Source organism: Anastrepha ludens, chromosome 6 (genome assembly GCF_028408465.1).
Source record: "Anastrepha ludens isolate Willacy chromosome 6, idAnaLude1.1, whole genome shotgun sequence".
In the NCBI taxonomy this organism is placed as follows: domain Eukaryota; kingdom Metazoa; phylum Arthropoda; class Insecta; order Diptera; family Tephritidae; genus Anastrepha; species Anastrepha ludens.
In genome coordinates this window covers 1262212-1281398 of record NC_071502.1, presented here as the reverse complement: position 1 = coordinate 1281398, position 19187 = coordinate 1262212, and the positions used below count along the sequence as shown (strand labels likewise).

General features: G+C 40.2%; 1 protein-coding gene across 9 annotated transcripts in view; it reads left to right on the top strand.

Annotated features, from left to right (window-relative positions):
- Positions 1-19187, top strand: part of LOC128868391 (mucin-2) — a 36724-nt gene that overhangs the window by 14657 nt on the left and 2880 nt on the right. For 8 of the 9 annotated variants that reach the window (XM_054110427.1, XM_054110426.1, XM_054110423.1 and 5 more), the window contains 10 exons: positions 7814-7997; positions 8150-10784; positions 13046-13163; positions 13224-14325; positions 14399-14647; positions 14723-14899; positions 14964-15594; positions 15663-15888; positions 17724-17962; positions 18020-19173. In XM_054110427.1, coding sequence (XP_053966402.1) covers positions 7814-7997; positions 8150-10784; positions 13046-13163; positions 13224-14325; positions 14399-14647; positions 14723-14899; positions 14964-15594; positions 15663-15888; positions 17724-17962; positions 18020-19173 — 6715 coding nt within the window. The remainder of the gene's footprint in view (positions 1-7813; positions 7998-8149; positions 10785-13045; positions 13164-13223; positions 14326-14398; positions 14648-14722; positions 14900-14963; positions 15595-15662; positions 15889-17723; positions 17963-18019; positions 19174-19187) is intronic. The other variant, XM_054110428.1, reaches the window with a different exon arrangement.

The window sequence follows — 19187 nt, the reverse complement described above, 5'->3', positions numbered from 1 at the left end:
CATTCAGCTCAGTTTGTATGCAAAAGTTTTGACAACTGTTGTCAGGTGTTGTAATACGAAATGATACGTATAATTCATGTTAAGGTAGCGATGTTAAGACTTCTTCCTGTATCTACGCCTTCCATTGTATTTTATCTAGCTGAGAATTGGGGTACCAGTGGAATTTCATGAAACTGACCTAACAATTTTGTTTTTGCGCAGTATTAATATGATATATAGATGCCGCAGATGTGAAGTGCCAGTTGTAAGAATTCGTTTGTTTTGTAAACATTTGTTGTTGTGAACAATATATTTGAAAATGAAAGAGTTTCACATCTTATTATCTATGTTTTTTAACCCTCAAAAACACGATATTCGAAACAGCTGACAAGAAAAACTAAGCTTCGTATTTTCAACACTAATGTTAAATTTGTCCTGCTCTATGGCTGTGAAACTTCGCTAGTATCCGACGACGTAACAAACAAAGTTCAATGCTTGGGAACCCGCTGTCTTCGCCAAATTCTTCGTATCTGGTAACCCAAAAACTGGATCTCAAATACGGATCTACACAATAGATGTAACCAAAGGCCAACAAATATGGAGATTCGAGAAGAAAATGGCGCGTACGAGATCAGCAGAGCTGCTTTAGATTACAATCCGCAAGGAGGGCGAAATAGAAGACGTCCAAGGGTGTCATGTCGACATGGCAGACAGATGACCTTGATCGAATAGGCAAAAACCTAAAATGGGCACAGCTTAAGGCAAACGCTGTAAACCGAAATCAATGGAAATCATTTGTTCTGGCGCTGGCGCTATGCGGCACTCAATGATCGCCGCGATAGCAATTAATCATCATCAATCATATATTTGATTTTGTAAACGGCAGAGTAGTTTTGGATACATTGTGGTCTTTAAAAGCGTAGCATTCACCTATGACCTTCGATATCTCCTCCATTTTTGGTTGTAATTAGCAAAAATCTACCGAGCTTCATTTTTAGTTGTTTTTCTAGCAAAACGGTACGAATTCTTTACTTACTCAAAATTTTCGTATGCAGTAACATTTGTATATCATTGTGAACATCCAGCATGGATACTCTCAGCAGAAAGAAATTTATGAAGTGAAACTTCTTAGGCGTCGATGGACGAGCGAGAATGGATAGTAAAATTTCAAGGCCATGCAACGTGTTGGGCATGTTCGTTCCGCGAGAGCGAAAAAAGATATAACGTAGTGGAAAAGAAGAGAGAGAGCTATACCTTATATATATCTTAGATACACTTTAGGCTATTTTTCCTGAGTTTTTCCTTGTGGTCGCTAATTTGTAGTGAGAAATAACACTGCCTACTTTTTGGCGCTTGTTTGTTGGTGCAAACTTTATTTCAATATATATTTACTATATTTCCTTAGTGCCTACTGTTTGGGGCGTTTTTGGTCCCAATTTTTTTGGCTTTTGTTTTTTTTGGTGCCTACTTTTTGGCGCTTATTTCCGTTTCCTGGCTAGTGTTGTGCGTACTATAAAGTGCTATCCATTCCGGCGACGGATTTATTGGTATTGCCTTGCGGTAATTTGTGCCTTTGCTGCGGTCCTGGAATCGCGGTATTTGTGCGGGTGATTAAAGCTCGGAGTAGTGCGCGTTGTTGCCATGGTTTGTGTCCGGCGTTTACCTACACCGATCGACCCTTCTCCGTTTTTTGAAAATTTTGTCTATTTGTATTCTCTGCAAATGTTGTGAATTTATTTAGATATATATTCTTTCTCTCTCTCTCTCTCTCTCTCTCATTCTCTCTCGGGTCTTTCCCTCTTTCTTTGTCTGCTTTAAAAGTTTCACTTCTGTTATGTGTACTACGCTACACGCACTTGTTTTTTTAGAAAAGAGACCAAGATAACCTAATTTTGAACAGAGATATATTTATTAAGGCGAATTCCCAAAAAGTGATTGATTTTCGATTTGATTTTTCTTTTCTTTTGCTGGTTTGAATGTCAAAGGGATCTGATTCGTTTACATTCTGATTGAAATTCGACATTAGTTGAATTTCGACGTCAGTACAAAATTAAAAAATGAACCTTTGCATGCAAAGGAATGCATGTGCAAAAGTGTGTAAACCAGGCACCAATGCATATGCACGTGCATACATTTGCACACAAAGTTTTGCTAATTTCTGTATTCTCTGCAACGTGAATAATAGCAAAATTTTGCTGGAGAGCTCCGTGCTAGCCTTTAAAATTGCATACATACAGTTCCGAAAGTACCATTATTACAAATTATAGTAAATGCAACGCTGTGTAATGTTTTCTTATTCTCGCCTTCTAATGTCATTCTGACGTAAAAATAAACTGGAGAAGAACGAGCAAAGACTGTTTCAGCGAACAACATCTCTGGTATTTTGGCGGAGGCCACGGTTTGTGTCGAAAAAGAGACGAGTAATGACTTAGTTAATTGGTTGAAATAAAAATTGTATAAAAGATATTTGTGGATAAAAATGTTTAATACAAATGTTTTTATTAAATGCGACGTAGGAAAAAAACCGGCATAGGCCGGATCTTGAAACGAAAAAAACTAAACGTTGAAAATTGAACATATAGTGAATAGAAGCGTCGCAGTGCCAAAAATCGAAAGAAGTGAAAGCAGAGAAGCGTGTGTGCGTAGCAGAAACAGTGATGACTAGATACTATTCAGGTATCGATACATTAAATTGAGAATTGGAGTCACGGGCATGTTTTGGCAAATATCAAATAGCGTACAACCTATTTAATATTGTTGAAAATATTGAATATTCCATAGTGAGTTCAATTGGTAAAATTATTTGAGTAGTGATATATAATTAAAATAAAAAAGCTCAATAATGACTACGAGAACAATTATATTTGTTACTTCGCTGCTTCGGTCGGCGTAACATTGGCATTCATTCGTTTTCGTGCGTTCATCTTGGGCCACTTACGTTCGGCTCGTTTGTAATGCGAGTTTTTGTTGTTGAATTTTCTATATGCGTATTTATGTGAATAGTGTTATCGACATCCCCTTGCATCGTTGCGCCGGTTGTTTGAGCGTCCCTTGGGTTTTTCAATACATATTGGTTGTGCGTTGCGTGCGCCTGATACTGATGCGAGCCTTGATGTATAGAATTTATGAGTACTCGTTTATGAAAAGATTTCTACATACCATGTCTAAATATTCGTAAGACATATTAATATGTATATATTCTACCAGCCCCAGTCAACAATCCGACGATGATTAAATATTAACAATTTTACTATACTTAACTTTAGAAATAATTTTTTCAGGCCGAGAATTAGTAGCTGGATCAGAACTCCAAAACTATGAAAGGGTATTGTGGTGCGCAACGCTTTCAATTTTTCATGCCCCAAAAATATAAATAAATTTTCATCGACCTGAATATCATTAAGTAAACACATATAGATGTGCATTGAACCACATGTATGTAAGTGTGTAAACGTGTACTAAGAATACAAGTAAATAAATGTTAAATAATTACATACCGTAGAGCATTACAAACGTATTTATAAAAATATGGAAATTGCCAAAGAAAATTCAAATTTGCATAAATAATTTTATGCTGCTACTCTCAAGTCTTGATGTTTTTTTTTTACTATTATTTAAAGTAATAAAAATTATATTATTAAAAAAAATTATTGACTCCAATGATTAGTTCTGATCAGGATTCGGTTTTTACTGACCTAATGAATGGAAAATTTCCTCTGAATCATCGTGAAGAAGGCGGGAATTATCTAATGCCCAGGGGCATGTACGGAATTTCTGAAATCATGTCTATCAAGTATCAGTCCTGATGAGGTATTATTTGGAGTTACTTTAAATCTTCTGAATTCAGGAATCTGCCTAATTCCGTTAATGTAAAAATAGCTATCGTGGTAGCAGTAGTACCGTCAACAATCCGTATATATCTTTTGGTCATCGAGAGTCACTCTGTCGACAGTGCGGGCAGCACTAACTAAGGTTCAGTTCAGTCGTACAGCTGCGATGGAGGCGATGCTTTAGCTGACACCGCTTCAAATAGTTATTCAGCAATCAGCCAAGTGTACCCCGTTGAATATTACCAGGGAAGGCTTCAGTAAAGGAAAAGTGATGTCATGGAATTACTGAGTCTGTAGCTTCGACTTAACCAGCTACCCAGAGGTAGCTGTCGTTTCCACGACAGTCGGTTCTACGTTACCGAAACGACCCGGATTTATATCCGGCCAAGGACTGTCACTCCAGCAGCATTCCCCGTATGTAGGTAGGGAGAATGTTTATGCTGCTACAACAACAACAACAAGGTGATATCACTAAAGCTATCAAAAAAGGTTCAGTATTGAACTCGAGGACAAGGAAAACTGGACTACCTACGTAGACTTGCATTTGAAAGGAAACTCCGGGAATGTACCCTGCACTGGTACACAGGTGGTTCATGTCACCAGAAGGCATAGTCTCTGGAATATAGGGCCCAGACCCAGCGTTCTGTGTTGAGGGTAGTTTTCCAAACATCTTCCAAGCGGAAATGTATGCCTTTTTCTATGTGCAGAGATAAACTTAGACAGAAAATTTCGGAATGGAGGAATTGCCATTCTGAGCCACAGTCAGGCGGCACTCAAGGCTATGTCATCCCGTGAGATTAAGTCCTCACTGTTTTTGAGTGTATCCAGAATCTGAATCTTCTAGCACAATCGCATTCGGCTATTTTGGGTTCCAGGGCACATAGGTATACCTAAGAACGGTATACGGTTTACTGATTCTTGTCGATTCTGCGACTAGTCCCGGGAAATATAGCCCTTCTCCTTGAAATACAGTGAATAGCGCGGCGAGAAAAAAGGCCCATACGCTCAATCCAACCTAGGTCTATCTTGAGTTTAATATGGAAACTGGGTCTGGACAAGGTACTGTGATGAATAGATGGCACAAAAGATCATAAGGTCGAAGTACAAATATCGATACGTTCCCACGACAGTCGGTTCTACGTTACCGGAATGACCCGGATTTATATCCGGCCAAGGACTGTCACTTCAGCAGCATTCCCCATATATGTATGGGGAATGATTATGCTGTTACAACAACAACAACAAACCTCGATATATTCTAATCTATTCTAACGCATTCATTTTCTTCTGAGTTTTATTCTAACGCCGCAGAATACACTAAGGACACTCGTTTAATCGTGCAAATCTTTAATTTGTCAGCTTCATGAAGCAATAATTCAATAACAATATTGAATCATGGTCAGCTGATTCAAAATATAAAACTTGTGACGTCAAAAAAAAATAAAAATTAACTAAAATGCCGAAAACAAGGTTGAATAGAAAATTTTTTGACGTGAGCCAAACATTCACTTTAAATGATTGGCTGATGGTGCTGATTTTGAGAAAACGTGATGGTAAGTTTCATTAATTTGCTTGTTCATTACACACTTATGTATAGTACAATGTTTTATTTTCAGATAGCCAAACAAGCAACGGAAATTCAAATTGTAGAATTAGCAGTCATTTCACCCATTTCTGAACCTGTCATCTATAGTTGCCCTTTTATTCATAATTCCGTTCTGAAGTCACGCAGATTTTCAGTCAACATTTTACAAAATCTTGAAGACAGATCTCGAATTGTGAGTCACTTGGTCAGCTTTTAAATTTATTTAAAGACAATGAAATTTTTCATGAATCACGTTGACTAAGCAATATCCATGAGGAGTATACGTTTCCACGACAGTCGGTTCTACGTTACCGAAACAACCGGATTTATATCCGGCCAAGGACTGCAGCATTCCCCGTATCTAGGTAGGGGGAATGTTTATGCTACTACAGCAACACGAGAATTTTTATATTTAGGTTTATAAATGCAATAAAAACATAACTATATTATTTAAAAAAATTTTGTGTTTTTTATTTCTAGACTATGGCCGAAACTATGAACGCCATTCTTAAAGAAAAAGAAAAGTATTTATATTGGCCAGACCCTGCCGAGAGCAGATTACTTCATAATATTCCGGGTGCTCCGAAAAAGCTTTTAATAATATAATTGAATTGTGGATCCGTTGAGTGATGGCCTGCCTTTGTTCTGATCAATTTTTTCTGATGTGTTCGTTAAAAAATTAGTGATCAATTCTAATTAAGAGCGTAAGTGAATATTCTCCCGTAAAGAGAAGAAACAGCAAAAAAGGAAACGAACTGAAAATAGGTCTTCACTTGCCCATACCTGTAGAAGATGGCAAATCAGCTATGTTTCTTTACATATTTTTGTGTCATTCAGAAAATTACCATAAATATACTTTATTTTGTTTTTATATTTTACCGTTTCTGGCTATAACCTCCGAATTCCAAACCGTGTTTATAACTAGATATACAGTTATAAATTGTTGTGTTATCGAACTGAACTACATAAAAGAAGTTCTTTAATGTAAAGCGTAACTTACTTCCGTTTCCATAAACCAATCCTATCGCTTTTAAACCAAAATAAATTGTCAGCAGAAAATCAGACAGAGCTGCATTTTTCTCTTGATGGCGTGAGCAGTTTGGGACCACGGTACACTCCCTGTGTATTCTGCCTTGGGAATGCCTTCCCGTCTAACTCGCCTCTGGAACTCTGAAACAGCAAGTCTCCTGGGTCAACCGTTATATGTCACTTGATTTTCATACATGGAGCTTGCAGCTATTAAATAAATTAAAAATAGCAAACCCGCTACGGAGTCCACAAAACCTATTCAGCTTGAATTGTTGCGTGAACTGATATGTAACGGAAAAAAGAGAACTTACCATAAGTGTATTCAATCGAAGGGGGATCACTTAGACATTTAAAAAGTAAAACCTTTGTACTTTTCTTTATTGTCCAGATGTGGGGGAGCATCAGGTATATGGAGAAATATAAAATGTTGTAGCAGTAATACAATGTAAAATGGAGCCCTTTGCTTTCTTTTCAATTTTCGTTTTGGGCACTAAGGCAACTGAATATAAGATTTATTTCAAAACAGAACTTTTGGTGGAAGTTCAACACTAATAGTTGCCATTTTACAACATGACACTTCTGCTTACTGCTGTAGGAGCATACTACTTCAACTGTTCATTCACCATTCCATCTTTATCCTCCAGCCTAAATAAAACTGCACGCTGGGAACTCTTTGCTGAAAAACCTGGGTCCTTTGGGAGCAGGATATCTCACAAAGGAAGGTTTCAACCTATCCATGGCCACTCTCAAATCCGGACAAATGGAAAGCAGGGAGAGTGGTCCCACTATTGATCCTGGGAACTATAGCAAAAGGTGAAAGTCGATGGTGTATCATACCAATCGTTAGCAACCCCATTGGACGAAACTCCAGACCTGTTAAAATACGGGACGTCTGCTGATGTTCAATTGCAACATTTGACGAGGCTTCCATGCTCCCGGTGCTCCTGCCAGGGTGTTGCCCCTGCATACATAGAGCCTGAGCCACCTGCCAGACGAGTCAGGAAGCATCTCTTCGGTTACACCGACGAGATCCAGGACGAAACATAACTGGACCGGACAGTATATAGACGGACGCTAATTTGCCTCATCAGGATCTCTCATCACCATCCGAAATTTGCCTCGTGAGAGCCGCATAACAATTAGGGTGTAGTGGGCTGCTACAACAACAGCGAGAGCGAATCCAAAGGCATTCTGGTTAGACTTTTTGTGGGGTGCGGTGAAAGATAGACTTTATTTAGAAAATAAGCAAAATATTCATAAAAGCGAAGAAATGTACTGTTTATTTAGCTTTGAAAAATATTGCTTTATATTATTTTTACTGATATTTGCTTTTAGTTATAATTATATAAATCTTAAATTTTTTGTATGAATATTATATTATTTTTATAAGGTGGCCACTAATAACAGCATAGTTACGGAAAGCGCAAAGCATAACAACTTGGCAGGAAGCAGTGGCAGCACTTCGAATTCAGCCGCTTCGAACTTAAATAAGAAACTAAATACGTCTTCTCATAAGCATCATCAGTATCAAAATAATACGAAACACAGCGTTAACAGAAAAGTAGCAAGTTCAAGTAAGCTCAACTTTATATTATTCTGTTTTAAATATTAGTTCATGTTCAACGAGAATAATTAAAACATCCAATTAAAAAAATTCTAAGATCAGTTTTTTTTTTTCAATTTTATGTAATAAAGTAATAAAAATTGTATGATCTACATTCATTAGGGAATCTTGTTCCATCAAAATCAAATTCATCACTATCCAGTGGAGGAGTTAACTTAAGCTTAAAGGGTTGTTTCCAAAAACCAACAGGAAAAACGATTAATGTAAATACAGCAGTTAAAGAGAGCCCATCTACAACATTGTCAACTTATGCCCCATCATCTATTTCAAGCGAATCTAAAGATACTAATTTCGAGTACGAAGACGAATGGGACATTGGTGGTATTCCAGAGTTGTTGGATGATTTGGACGCAGACATCGAAAAGTCATACACAGCCGCTCAAAATTTGTCCAAAGCAAGTAATTCTGGTGGTGGCAACAGTGATATTGAAGCAAATACAATAATTTTAAAATCAGTAACAAAATCCACAACATCGAATAAAGCAATTGCTAATACTGCCTACTCAGATAATCTTTTGGGGAAGCGAACGTCATTGTCCACAACAGGCGGAAAGTTTACCAGCTTGCCATTGCCAAGGTCGGTGCCTGGATCACTTTCGCATTTTTCAGGGAGCTCGAATGAAAAAATTCCATCTTCAGTTAAAAGTTCACGAGCTGCTCCAATTCCCCCAAACTCCAGTAAATCATCAAGCAAATGTGCGGTTGGAATTGCAGGCAAGACGATAAATAATTCATCGTTGTTACCAAATATCGGAAGCAAGTATCAAGAAACAAGCGGACATAAAAGTTATCAAACACAGCAGTCGACTTTTAAAGAGCACTCAACGGATGGTGGATACATTAACAAAGTTGTTCCTATCCCTAATAAATCCTCATCGCCGCTTTTACCATCGTCTTGTGTATCTGCTCAAGCACCACTCACCTGTAATAGTGATAGCTGCCAAAAGGGTAATACATTAACGGTATCAACCTTTGCCGGGTTTTCAAAGGGGGGTAATCTTGTCTCGTCATTTACAAATTCTTCCTTACCCACAAGTTCATCAGTGAGTCCCTCGAATCTTTCTACTGCATTAGAAAACGATTCACTATCGAATTTATCAAATTGCTCTGCAAGCGGCATGTCATCGCAATCCAGTGGTACTAGCAGCAATATCAGTAGTGCGGGTGGTGGAGTAGGAGGAGGCCAGGGTGGATCCCAAAGTATTGGAGGTTCTGGTAGTGGTAAATCGAATGCGAAAATGTCAATTGATCATCAAGCGACACTTGACAAGGGACTTAAAATGAAAATAAAACGCACTAAGCCTGGAACCAAGACCTCTGAAGCAAAGCATGAAATTGTCAAAGCCACAGAACAACAGCAACAGCAGAATGGTTCTATAGGTGTTAATAATCCGAGTAATTTGGATGAGAATAACGGACTCAATACTAATTCGCATTCGTCCTCATCTAGTGGTGCTAGCGGCTCAGGAGGCTCTAATCAAAATTCTGGAAGTGGCAGCGGCTCAAGTTCAAATGTAGCCAATATCAGCGGTAGCAATAAAAAACATCTTAGTAATATTTCCACTAGTAATAGCAATAGCCAAGGCAATAGTCACAACAGCATAAACAGTAATAGCCCGGCCTCTGGAAGTGGATCCACCGGCTCCGGGGGTAGCGGACAAGTAACTCCTCAAAGCAACAAGCGTGGTAGTTCAGGTCATAGACGAGAAAAAGCTAAAGAAAAAACAACACATTCCAATCGTCTAATAGCGGAGAAAAATGCTTCAGTGGCCTCTGAAAAAGAAGGCTTAGCTGGTGTTAGCGACAAGGGTATCACATGCCATTGTAACATTGATTCCACAAACGGAAGCACGACTAGTTCTTGCGCTAATCACACCTGCACTCGTCGATCTGAAAGTGCAAATAATTCATCCATTGCAGTTTTAACACAACGCTTGAGCAACACGGCTGGAAATAGCAGTGCAACATCCGGATCTGTCCCACCTGGTGTATTTACTCCATCGGTTGGTTCACCTGCTGGTGGTGTAGTAACAACAGCTGCTGTTACAGCTACATCTTTACTCTCGGCGACTTCAGCAGCATCGACAACTACACCACAATCCATTGGGAGCACCAATGCACCAAACGCGCCCGGTACTCCTGGTAAAGATTCAACTAATTGTGGCAACATCAAAATCTCTTCACATATTGCGGCGCAATTGGCTGCTGCAGCAGCTTCGACTACTTTTAGTAATAGTGTATCGATTACGTCTGCGAACAGTCTTAGCGGAAGCAGCGAGAGTAAATCAAATACTTCAATTGTTCCTGTTGCGCAAGCAAAACTTATGGCACCCGGTATGATCTCAGCGACCGTGCACCACACTATCTCTGTTCCCGCGAACTCTTCCTCTAGTACAACAACAGCGTCAGCTAGTAGTACTAGCACATCCAGCAATAATATAGTTGTTGAAGATGGCATAAAATCTCCACCCGCCAAACGGGCAAAACATGGAGACTCTTCCAATGCATCGAGTTCTTCACCCAAAGAAATGGTTGACATATGTATTGGCACCTCAGTTGGAACTATAACAGAACCAGATTGCTTGGGTCCTTGTGAGCCGGGAACTTCCGTAACACTTGAAGGCATCGTTTGGCACGAGACCGAAGGCGGTGTTCTAGTTGTAAATGTTACATGGCGCGGTAAAACATATGTTGGAACTTTGCTTGACTGCACACGGCATGACTGGGCTCCACCTAGGTAAGTTGAAAGAATTGATAATTTATAAAAATACGTAAAAATATTAAAAGTATCGTGCACTTTTTTCGAATAGATCATAGAATCATAAAACTAAGTTTTATTTAAACAATGACATAGTACCACCATAGCAAATATCAAAACAGAGGGGAATATAGCAAGGGGTGTCCCAGGAGGTGTCCGTTCTCACTTGCTTTTCAACTTATGTGTATATATCGAAGCATTCTCAAGTTTCATTGATTAGGTAGGCAGACGACTAATGGAAAATCAAAGTTTATCTTTAATATATATATATAAATATGGCGCTTACACTCCTCCTATTTGTGGCTTGCGTCTTGATGTTGTTCCACAAACGAAGAGACCTACAGTTTCAAGCCCACTCCGTGCGGCAGATATTTTTATTCTTCATTTTGGTCTTTCACCTAGAATCGAAGCTACGCTCTCTCTGAATTCCAACCCATTCGGCTACGACGGCCGAGTGCACCAACATAAAAAAAGTTATAATTGAAAGTCGAATGTACGTAGGCCGCGAAATTTTTAAATTCGCCTTATTTTTTTGAACACACCTCGTATATAGTATATAAAAGTAAATTTCTTTTTCAAATCTTATTGCTAAATAATCCATTTACCTTAAACCCCTTAAACGAGTTTTACCTCTGAAATCGTTATATTTCTCTAAATAGTTTATAACTGCATATTCCTTCTTTTTAAGTTTTCGAAAGTCTACGTTTAAACGTTTACACGCTTTGTTACATGAATGCTCGTTGAAAAATATTTACGTAATACCATTAGACTGGGTTGCTTTCTGCCTTCTCTTAAATTTACGCATTGAAATCCTCATTTATATTAATATAATATTTCCAGTCGAAAAAGAAAAAGGTTTTTTGGTTTAATTTTTTAATTTTCAATCAAACTTCTTAAAATAAAATAAATATTTAACTAACGCACAATAAATAAGTTTAAATGACCGTCGGATGATGAAAATAGTGGCAGGCCGTCGACATCGAAATCGTTGAAAACATTAATAAAGTGAAAGAAAAGTTGATAAATAGCCGCAAATTAACCATTAGAGAGATAGCAAAGGACTTGAAAATTACTCACGGGTCCGTTCAGGTCATTGTAGTTAATGATTTTTATTAGCGCCGTGTTGTGGCAAAGTTGGTCCCAAAAGTTCTGAGTTTCATGAAAAAAAGAACCCCCATAATATCGCCAAAGACATGATTTCCAACGCTGAAACTGACCCGACATTAATAAAACGCATTATTACTGGAGACGAGACGTGGTCTTATGAGTATGACACGCAATTCAGACCTCAGGCGAGATGATTGCGGTTTTTTGACAGAATGAACATTAAAAAGGGCTACTACTGGAGCGTTATGAGATCTTTATTTGAAGCAATTCGCCAAAAAGGAAATGATTTGTGGGAAAACAACAACAACGCATCGTTGCACATTAACCGTCAATTTTTGACTAAGAGCGAAGCAAACGCACCCAACTGCCATCAAATTCACCTGATGTGGCGCCCTGCCATGTTTTTCTGCTTGATCGAGTCAAAAAATACTACAGTGTATACGTATTAGCAGTATTAAAAATATGGATAATGTCCGTAATTTAACAAACGTTGAAACTATGCAAATGTAAAAATGTATGGAAAAAACTCTAGATATCAGCCAATACCACGAAGATTAGATTAGTTTGTTGTTTTAATTAGTTGCGAGAGAAATCGAAACTTTGGCAGATGAAATATGTACAAAATCGAATGAAAGTGGTGCGATGGACCCAACTTTCAGATCAAGGCTTTCGTATCAACGCTAGCTTATCTGTAGTCGAATCCAATAACCGCATAAGTTCAATCTTATAGCAAAGCAATATTTACACGAAATTCTTACCTCTCTTAACAATATTCAACATTTCTTATAAATTTATACCGGTAGATACATAAAATGCTTTTTCTCGAAATGATTTTGGACTTAAGCGGTTATTGATTGTGACCATAGTTATATGCTTGCCGCACCACCGCTAGTGATTTAGGGTAACCTGTGAAGTTGATATAAAGTATTAATTTAAATTGGCGATAAGTAGATGATTTAAATATTAAGTTGGGCATCTTCATAAACAGCAAAATATTGAGTTTACAATTTTTAGAATCCCTTTCGAAATACTATAAATGTACATTGGTAAACTGTATCTGTATGATGTGCGATTGTATATATCTAAAGAATAGAAATCGTGGCAATACTCTTCATATGTTTAAAAATTTTCAGGTTCTGTGATTCGCCAACCGAAGAATTAGATTCTCGAACACCGAAAGGACGCGGAAAACGTGGAAGAAGTGCCGCACTTACACCAGACTTGAGTAATTTTACTGAAACACGTAGTTCTGTAAGTATTTGCGGCAGACTCACATTCGCGCCTCTAATTAGATTTTAATATGGTTTGTAGATATATTTTTCCCATGCGCAGGTGCATTCAAAATTGAGAAATGGTACAACGAAAGGTGGTCGAGGTGCTTCGCGTACTGCTATTAGTGCTACAAGTACTGCAAGTACCACAACAATAACAAGTAGCTCTTCATCAGGCAACGGGGGTGGAGCCACGCCTAGTACATCACCAACAGCATTTTTACCTCCACGTTCTGAGAAACGAAAATCGAAGGATGAGTCACCATCTCCTATTAATGGGGACTCAGAGTGCACTACGAACGTAGCGAACGCGAGTGGTATTCCGATCTCTGCAAGTGGCGGTGGTCTAGCTACACAGCCTCAGAGCCTCGTCAATCCTGTGACTGGTCTTAATGTACAAATAAGCACGAAGAAATGTAAGACTGCCTCGCCGTGTGCAATTTCGCCGGTATTACTTGAGTGTCCCGAACAGGATTGCAGCAAAAAGTATAAACATGCTAATGGACTTCGATATCATCAATCTCACGCTCACGGTAGTGCTTGTTCTATGGACGAAGATTCTTTGCAATTGCCGGAGGAGCCACCCACACCGACCTCCTCACCAGTGCCGCCTGCACAAAGCACAAGAGCAGTAACCCCAACCGTTGCAGAAGGTGCGGTATTGACTTCTGGAGTAATGGCGATAACGTCACCAGTAACTCCTCCCATAAGTACATCTACTATACCAGCATCCTCTTCGGAATCGTCATCTCTACCAGCCGCGGTTTTGCCACCATCATCACAAACCGCAATTCCAGAAACTGCGGATTCCGAAACTGTGGTTGGCGGCGGTTCAGCACCATCGGCTGCTTCAACTATTTCGTCTTCGGCCATGAATGCGTCTGCTTCAGTGACGAATGCATCTCCTAGTTCCACAAGTGCGCCCATTGGCGGCATACTAACAGTGTCATCCGCACAAGCACTTTTACCGCAATCACAGCAACAACACCCAGTCGCGGGTGGTAGTATTACCGCAGGCATTTCGGGCCAGCTACTGTCACAACAGCAGCAACAGCAATCTCTGGGAATGTCAAATGCAAGTAATCTGCCCGCACTACTTCCCGAACAGTCACAGACAACATCTCTTCCGCAGCAAGGTGGATGTGAGTATACAACATTTTTTAACCAAATCAATACAATACTAATACCATGCATGCATTCATATTACTCCTTCAGCAAAATCTGGGGTACTGAGGTTTGGACCGCAAAGCGATGTATCCAATTCCGGAGCTCCGCCGTCAATATTAGCTCTTCAACAGCAGGTATCACAAGGCACATCTCCGCAGGCGGGCACTTTAGCAGGACAAAGCCCTCAACGAGCAGCAGCACAGCTAACTACAAACTCGGAAAGTTTGCAGCCACCACATCAAACGCCAATAAGTACTTATACCAGTTCATCGACGTCAGCCGGTCAAAATTTACAAGGTAGGGTTTTTAATTATATAAGTAAACATGCGAATGTGTGTATTTGAATGAGACAAAAAAAATCTTAAATTGAAGGTATTTCATTGTCAACAAAAAACTCGCCTGTCTTTGCTGCAGTAAAACAGAAAAAGTGTCGAAAGTCACCAGGGCCTGTGGAATATGATGGGGTTGTAACCAGGGATAACGTTCAGAGCCCTGCTTACAGTGACATTTCAGATGACTCCACCCCAGTGGGAGAGCAGGATATCTTAGGTAGTTAACTGTTTTATAAATTCATAGTTGTGGTTCCTTGCTTTTACACGTTTTATACTTGCAGATAAGTCACAACCCAAACTTATAGATTTACCAAACAAAAAACAATCTGATCTAGGTGCTGTGGGTATCGGAAGTGGTTCGCAAACTATTCCACCATTGGGTGGTTATGGAATGTACCAGTTTTACCAACAGCAGCAATATTTGGTACCCCCACCATCTTCCGATCAACAACCATCACAGACTCCTAACAAAGGCTTACTGCCCTCCACTCTTGTTCAGCCATCTTTAACGCTTCCTGCATCGCAATCTCAACAACAAGCTTCAATACAATCGTCGCATCTAATGCAACAGCAACAGCCACAACAACAGCAGCAACAGTCTCCCCTTCTAACAGACTATAACAACAAAAGTAAAGATCCACCTTTGGATTTGATTACGAAGTCATCGCAGCAACAGCAAGGTGTTGCACATCAGCAGCAAATGCAATCCCAAGATGGTGCAGGCAACCAAAAAGACACCTCTTCGGGGCAACTCCCACAGCCGGCAGCAAATTTAAGCAACGTAGGGCCTCCTAATAATGGTTTGCCACCAGGCATGGGAGCTATGCAATCTCTTGGAACATCTGGGGTTGGACCCGGGGGTTTACCGACACCTACACCCTCCAAACCGCTGTCGCATTTTTACCCATTTAAGTAAGAACTTGATAATAGAATAAGAACTTTATTATATAATATACAATATTTTCAACTTTTCTGTTTAGTTATATGGCTCCCGGATATCCTTACAACGTGGAACCCAACTATGGACCAGTATCTATTGTGGCTTCTGATGATACGATAAAACTAGGAAATCACGGAAACTTGTCTAGTTCACAACCACAAAATACTGCTCCTCCGCATCCAAATTCTGGCGCCATAAAAGATGAGCGGGTTAAGGAAAGCCCTAGTCCCCATGAATGCTCCAAGCAAATACCTCAGCAGCAACAAGTAAGCCATACTTCTTTTTTGTTTTTGTTTGAGTTGGTTTTGAAATAAGAAGGCTTAAGCCGAAGACCCCAGAAGGCATAGGCGCTGGAATTTACGGCCCCAGAACCAAACGATCTGTGCCGATGGGTAGTTTTGCAAGCATCTTCTAAGCGGAGATGTGTGCCATCTGTCTATGTGCAGAGATAAACTTAGACAGGAATATCCGGAATGAACGAATTGCCATTCTAAGTGACAGTATTCCGGCACTCATGGCCCTATCGTCCTGTGAGTTCAGATCCTCACTGGTACTTGAGTGTATCTAGAAACTTAGCCTAACTGCATCCGTCTAATTTGGGTCCCAGGACACAAGTAGCTGGCGCATTGGCGAGAGAAGCTGCGGTCTCGCCTTTAATAGGACTCGGGCCGTTCCTTGGCATGGGACAACACACCATCAAGGAGAAGCTCAGGAGTAAAGAGCTAGGGCTTAGGGGGATTTGCTGGCACCAAACTATGGGCCTACGCCAGGGGAAATCCTTACTGAGAGGGTTTAAAGAGGTTTAAACAACTCATAACCCTTCCCAAGGATAATCTGAGAACGGGCTTGGTTGAGGTACTGTGATGAGTAGAGAGTACAAAAGACCATTAGGTCGAAGTGCAAACAAGTCGAGGAAACGCCTAACTGTAAAGTTGGTTCGGTAATTTGTGATAATGCACAAAACTGTATATGCATTGGGGATTAGAGTGAAAAGCTTCGGATCATCACGTCTTGCTGTCATGTCGCTATTGAGACAAAATTTTTCCTTATACTGTTCACTAGACACGGCTAGTTTACTGGGGTGGTAGCCCTTGGACGGGAAAAACCCGAGTCATTCCGGTAACGTAGAACCGGCTGCCATGGAAATGTTTTTCCTAATAGTGGCCGCCTCTCAGCAGGAAATGGCACGCCTAGGCATGCGGGAATAGAATACAACTGTAAAATCTTCCATATTTAAGGGCAGCAACAATAATTTCGTCCTAAATAAACATTTTATGTATCGTCATCGAGTCATTAAACGATAGGCCTAGGAAATTTATTTCCTACGATCTTTTGGTAGGTTTCAATGCTAATGACCATTTTGGCATTTTAGGGTGGTGTCCTTGCGGCCGATGCCTTTATCAATAAGATAATACTGCACAATGATTGATAGATCTAAACGATATACGCCGAGCCGACACATAAAGCCGGTTATCTTAGGAGCTGTCGTCTCGCTTTTGTCTGTTGGAGTAAAATTGGAGGGCATATCTTTTTCTCATTTTTCTTTCAACAAATGTTGGTTGTTGTAGTATAATTTGTGTCGGTTTTTAAACTGCGAATACCACAGAAAGCCATCTTCACCATGGAATTGATTTGTCAATTGAATAGTTTCGGCAAAAGTTCTGCAAAATTTTAAATTAACTCATCGTTGTATAAACTTTTGTTTACCAAGTGCCGTAAATACTTCGTTTCTGTTTATTAAAAGCCATGATACTTTCAAACTAAAGAGAATTCGCTTAGGCAGCTTTCTAAGTTTCGTTTTACAATTGTGATTACTATAAAATTATTGAATGGCCTGAACTCACTTCATTTTCTCTTAATAATTAATCAACTCGCTGTGAATTAGTTAAACGGATGAGTGCCAATTAAAGAGGTGGGCGGCCAAGAAAAAACCTTTCCTTTGGTCTCCTCCAACACACGCTTCTATTAGATTATTAAAACAACTGATATAGTGACACTATTTGTCGAAGTTGCTAGTATAGAGCACCCCTCTACATATCTATAGCTCATTGTAAGAGATCTTCAAAAACTATTTTGTATTAAAATATTGCTATTTTTTTAGTTGGTTTCGACTAAACTCATAAAAAGCGAACCAATGGCAAAGCAAGAGATAAAGCAAGAGCACAATCCAGGTGCCCAACCTCAACAACAGCAACCACCGCAACAGCAACAACAGCCCCAACAACCACATGCATTACATCCGAAAGACTTGCAGGGATTGGGATCATATCCAAATATATATCAACGGCATCCAATGACACTAGCAGCCCAGCACCTATCTCGCGAGGAAGAGCTAAGAAGGTGAACAGTTTCCAAATATAAATAAAAATATTCCAATTAACAATGCTCCCCCTTTAGATACTACATTCTTTCAGACGAGCAGCGACGGCAAAGTGCTGTCGCAGCTTTACGAGCAGTACAGGCACAGAATCCTTCCAATAGTGGGCCGCCCGGATCTCTTCAAGCTCAAGTGATGAATCAACATAAAGAAGATAGTGGCTCTTCGTCACAGCACCAGCCACAGATGTCAATCCCGCAACAGCAACAGCATCAACAATCCCAAAAATCAAAATCCCAAACCTGCTCTACTAATGTGAATGCCAACACAGTAGGCAGTAGTAAAGCAACAAATTTGACAAAAGAGGTGTCTAAACAGAAACAAGAAGAAGAAGTAAAAATTAAGCAGGAGGGGCAGAAGCCCACAATGGAAACTCAAGGACCACCACCCCCACCTACATCGCAATACTTCCTCCACCCTTCATATATTGCTCCAGCACCCTTTAGTTTCGACCCAAATCATCCCATGTACCGTAATGTGTTAATGTCGGCAGCTGGGCCATACAATGCTGCGCCCTATCATTTACCCATACCCAGATATCACGCACCAGAGGATCTGTCACGGAACACCGGAACAAAAGCATTAGACGCACTTCATCATGCTGCTAGCCAGTATTACACCACGCACAAAATACACGAATTAAGTGAACGTGCATTAAAATCGCCAACAAGTGGTAACAACAGTGGCCCAGGTGGAGCCGTGAAAGTCAGCGTGTCTAGTCCAAATGTGGGCATACAGCAGCAGGCCGTCAATACCGGTGGCGTAAGTGGCCCTGGCAGTGGTACGAATGTGGGACCAAATGCTCCCAATAGCGGCAGCCACTTAACTGCAACAAATCAGTCTTCTGGTGGAAGTGGCATCCCATTGAATCTTCAGCCCCCTCCTACTGGAATGAGTGGTCCTCCAAATAAGTCTGATGTGCTCAACCAAAAGGTGTTAAGTGGGCCGGGAGGACCGGGCAGTAATCTAGCAGGAGCACCGATTAATATCGATTCACATAAACAACAGGGTGGCCCAAGTGGGCCGAACAGTGGTGGTAGTATCGGTGGCGCTCCTCCAGGAGGCAACAGTGCCACTGCAGATTCACGCAGCCCGCCACCGCAACGGCATGTTCACACCCACCACCACACTCACGTCGGCCTAGGATACCCCATGTACACTGCACCTTATGGTGGTAAGTTTTGAATA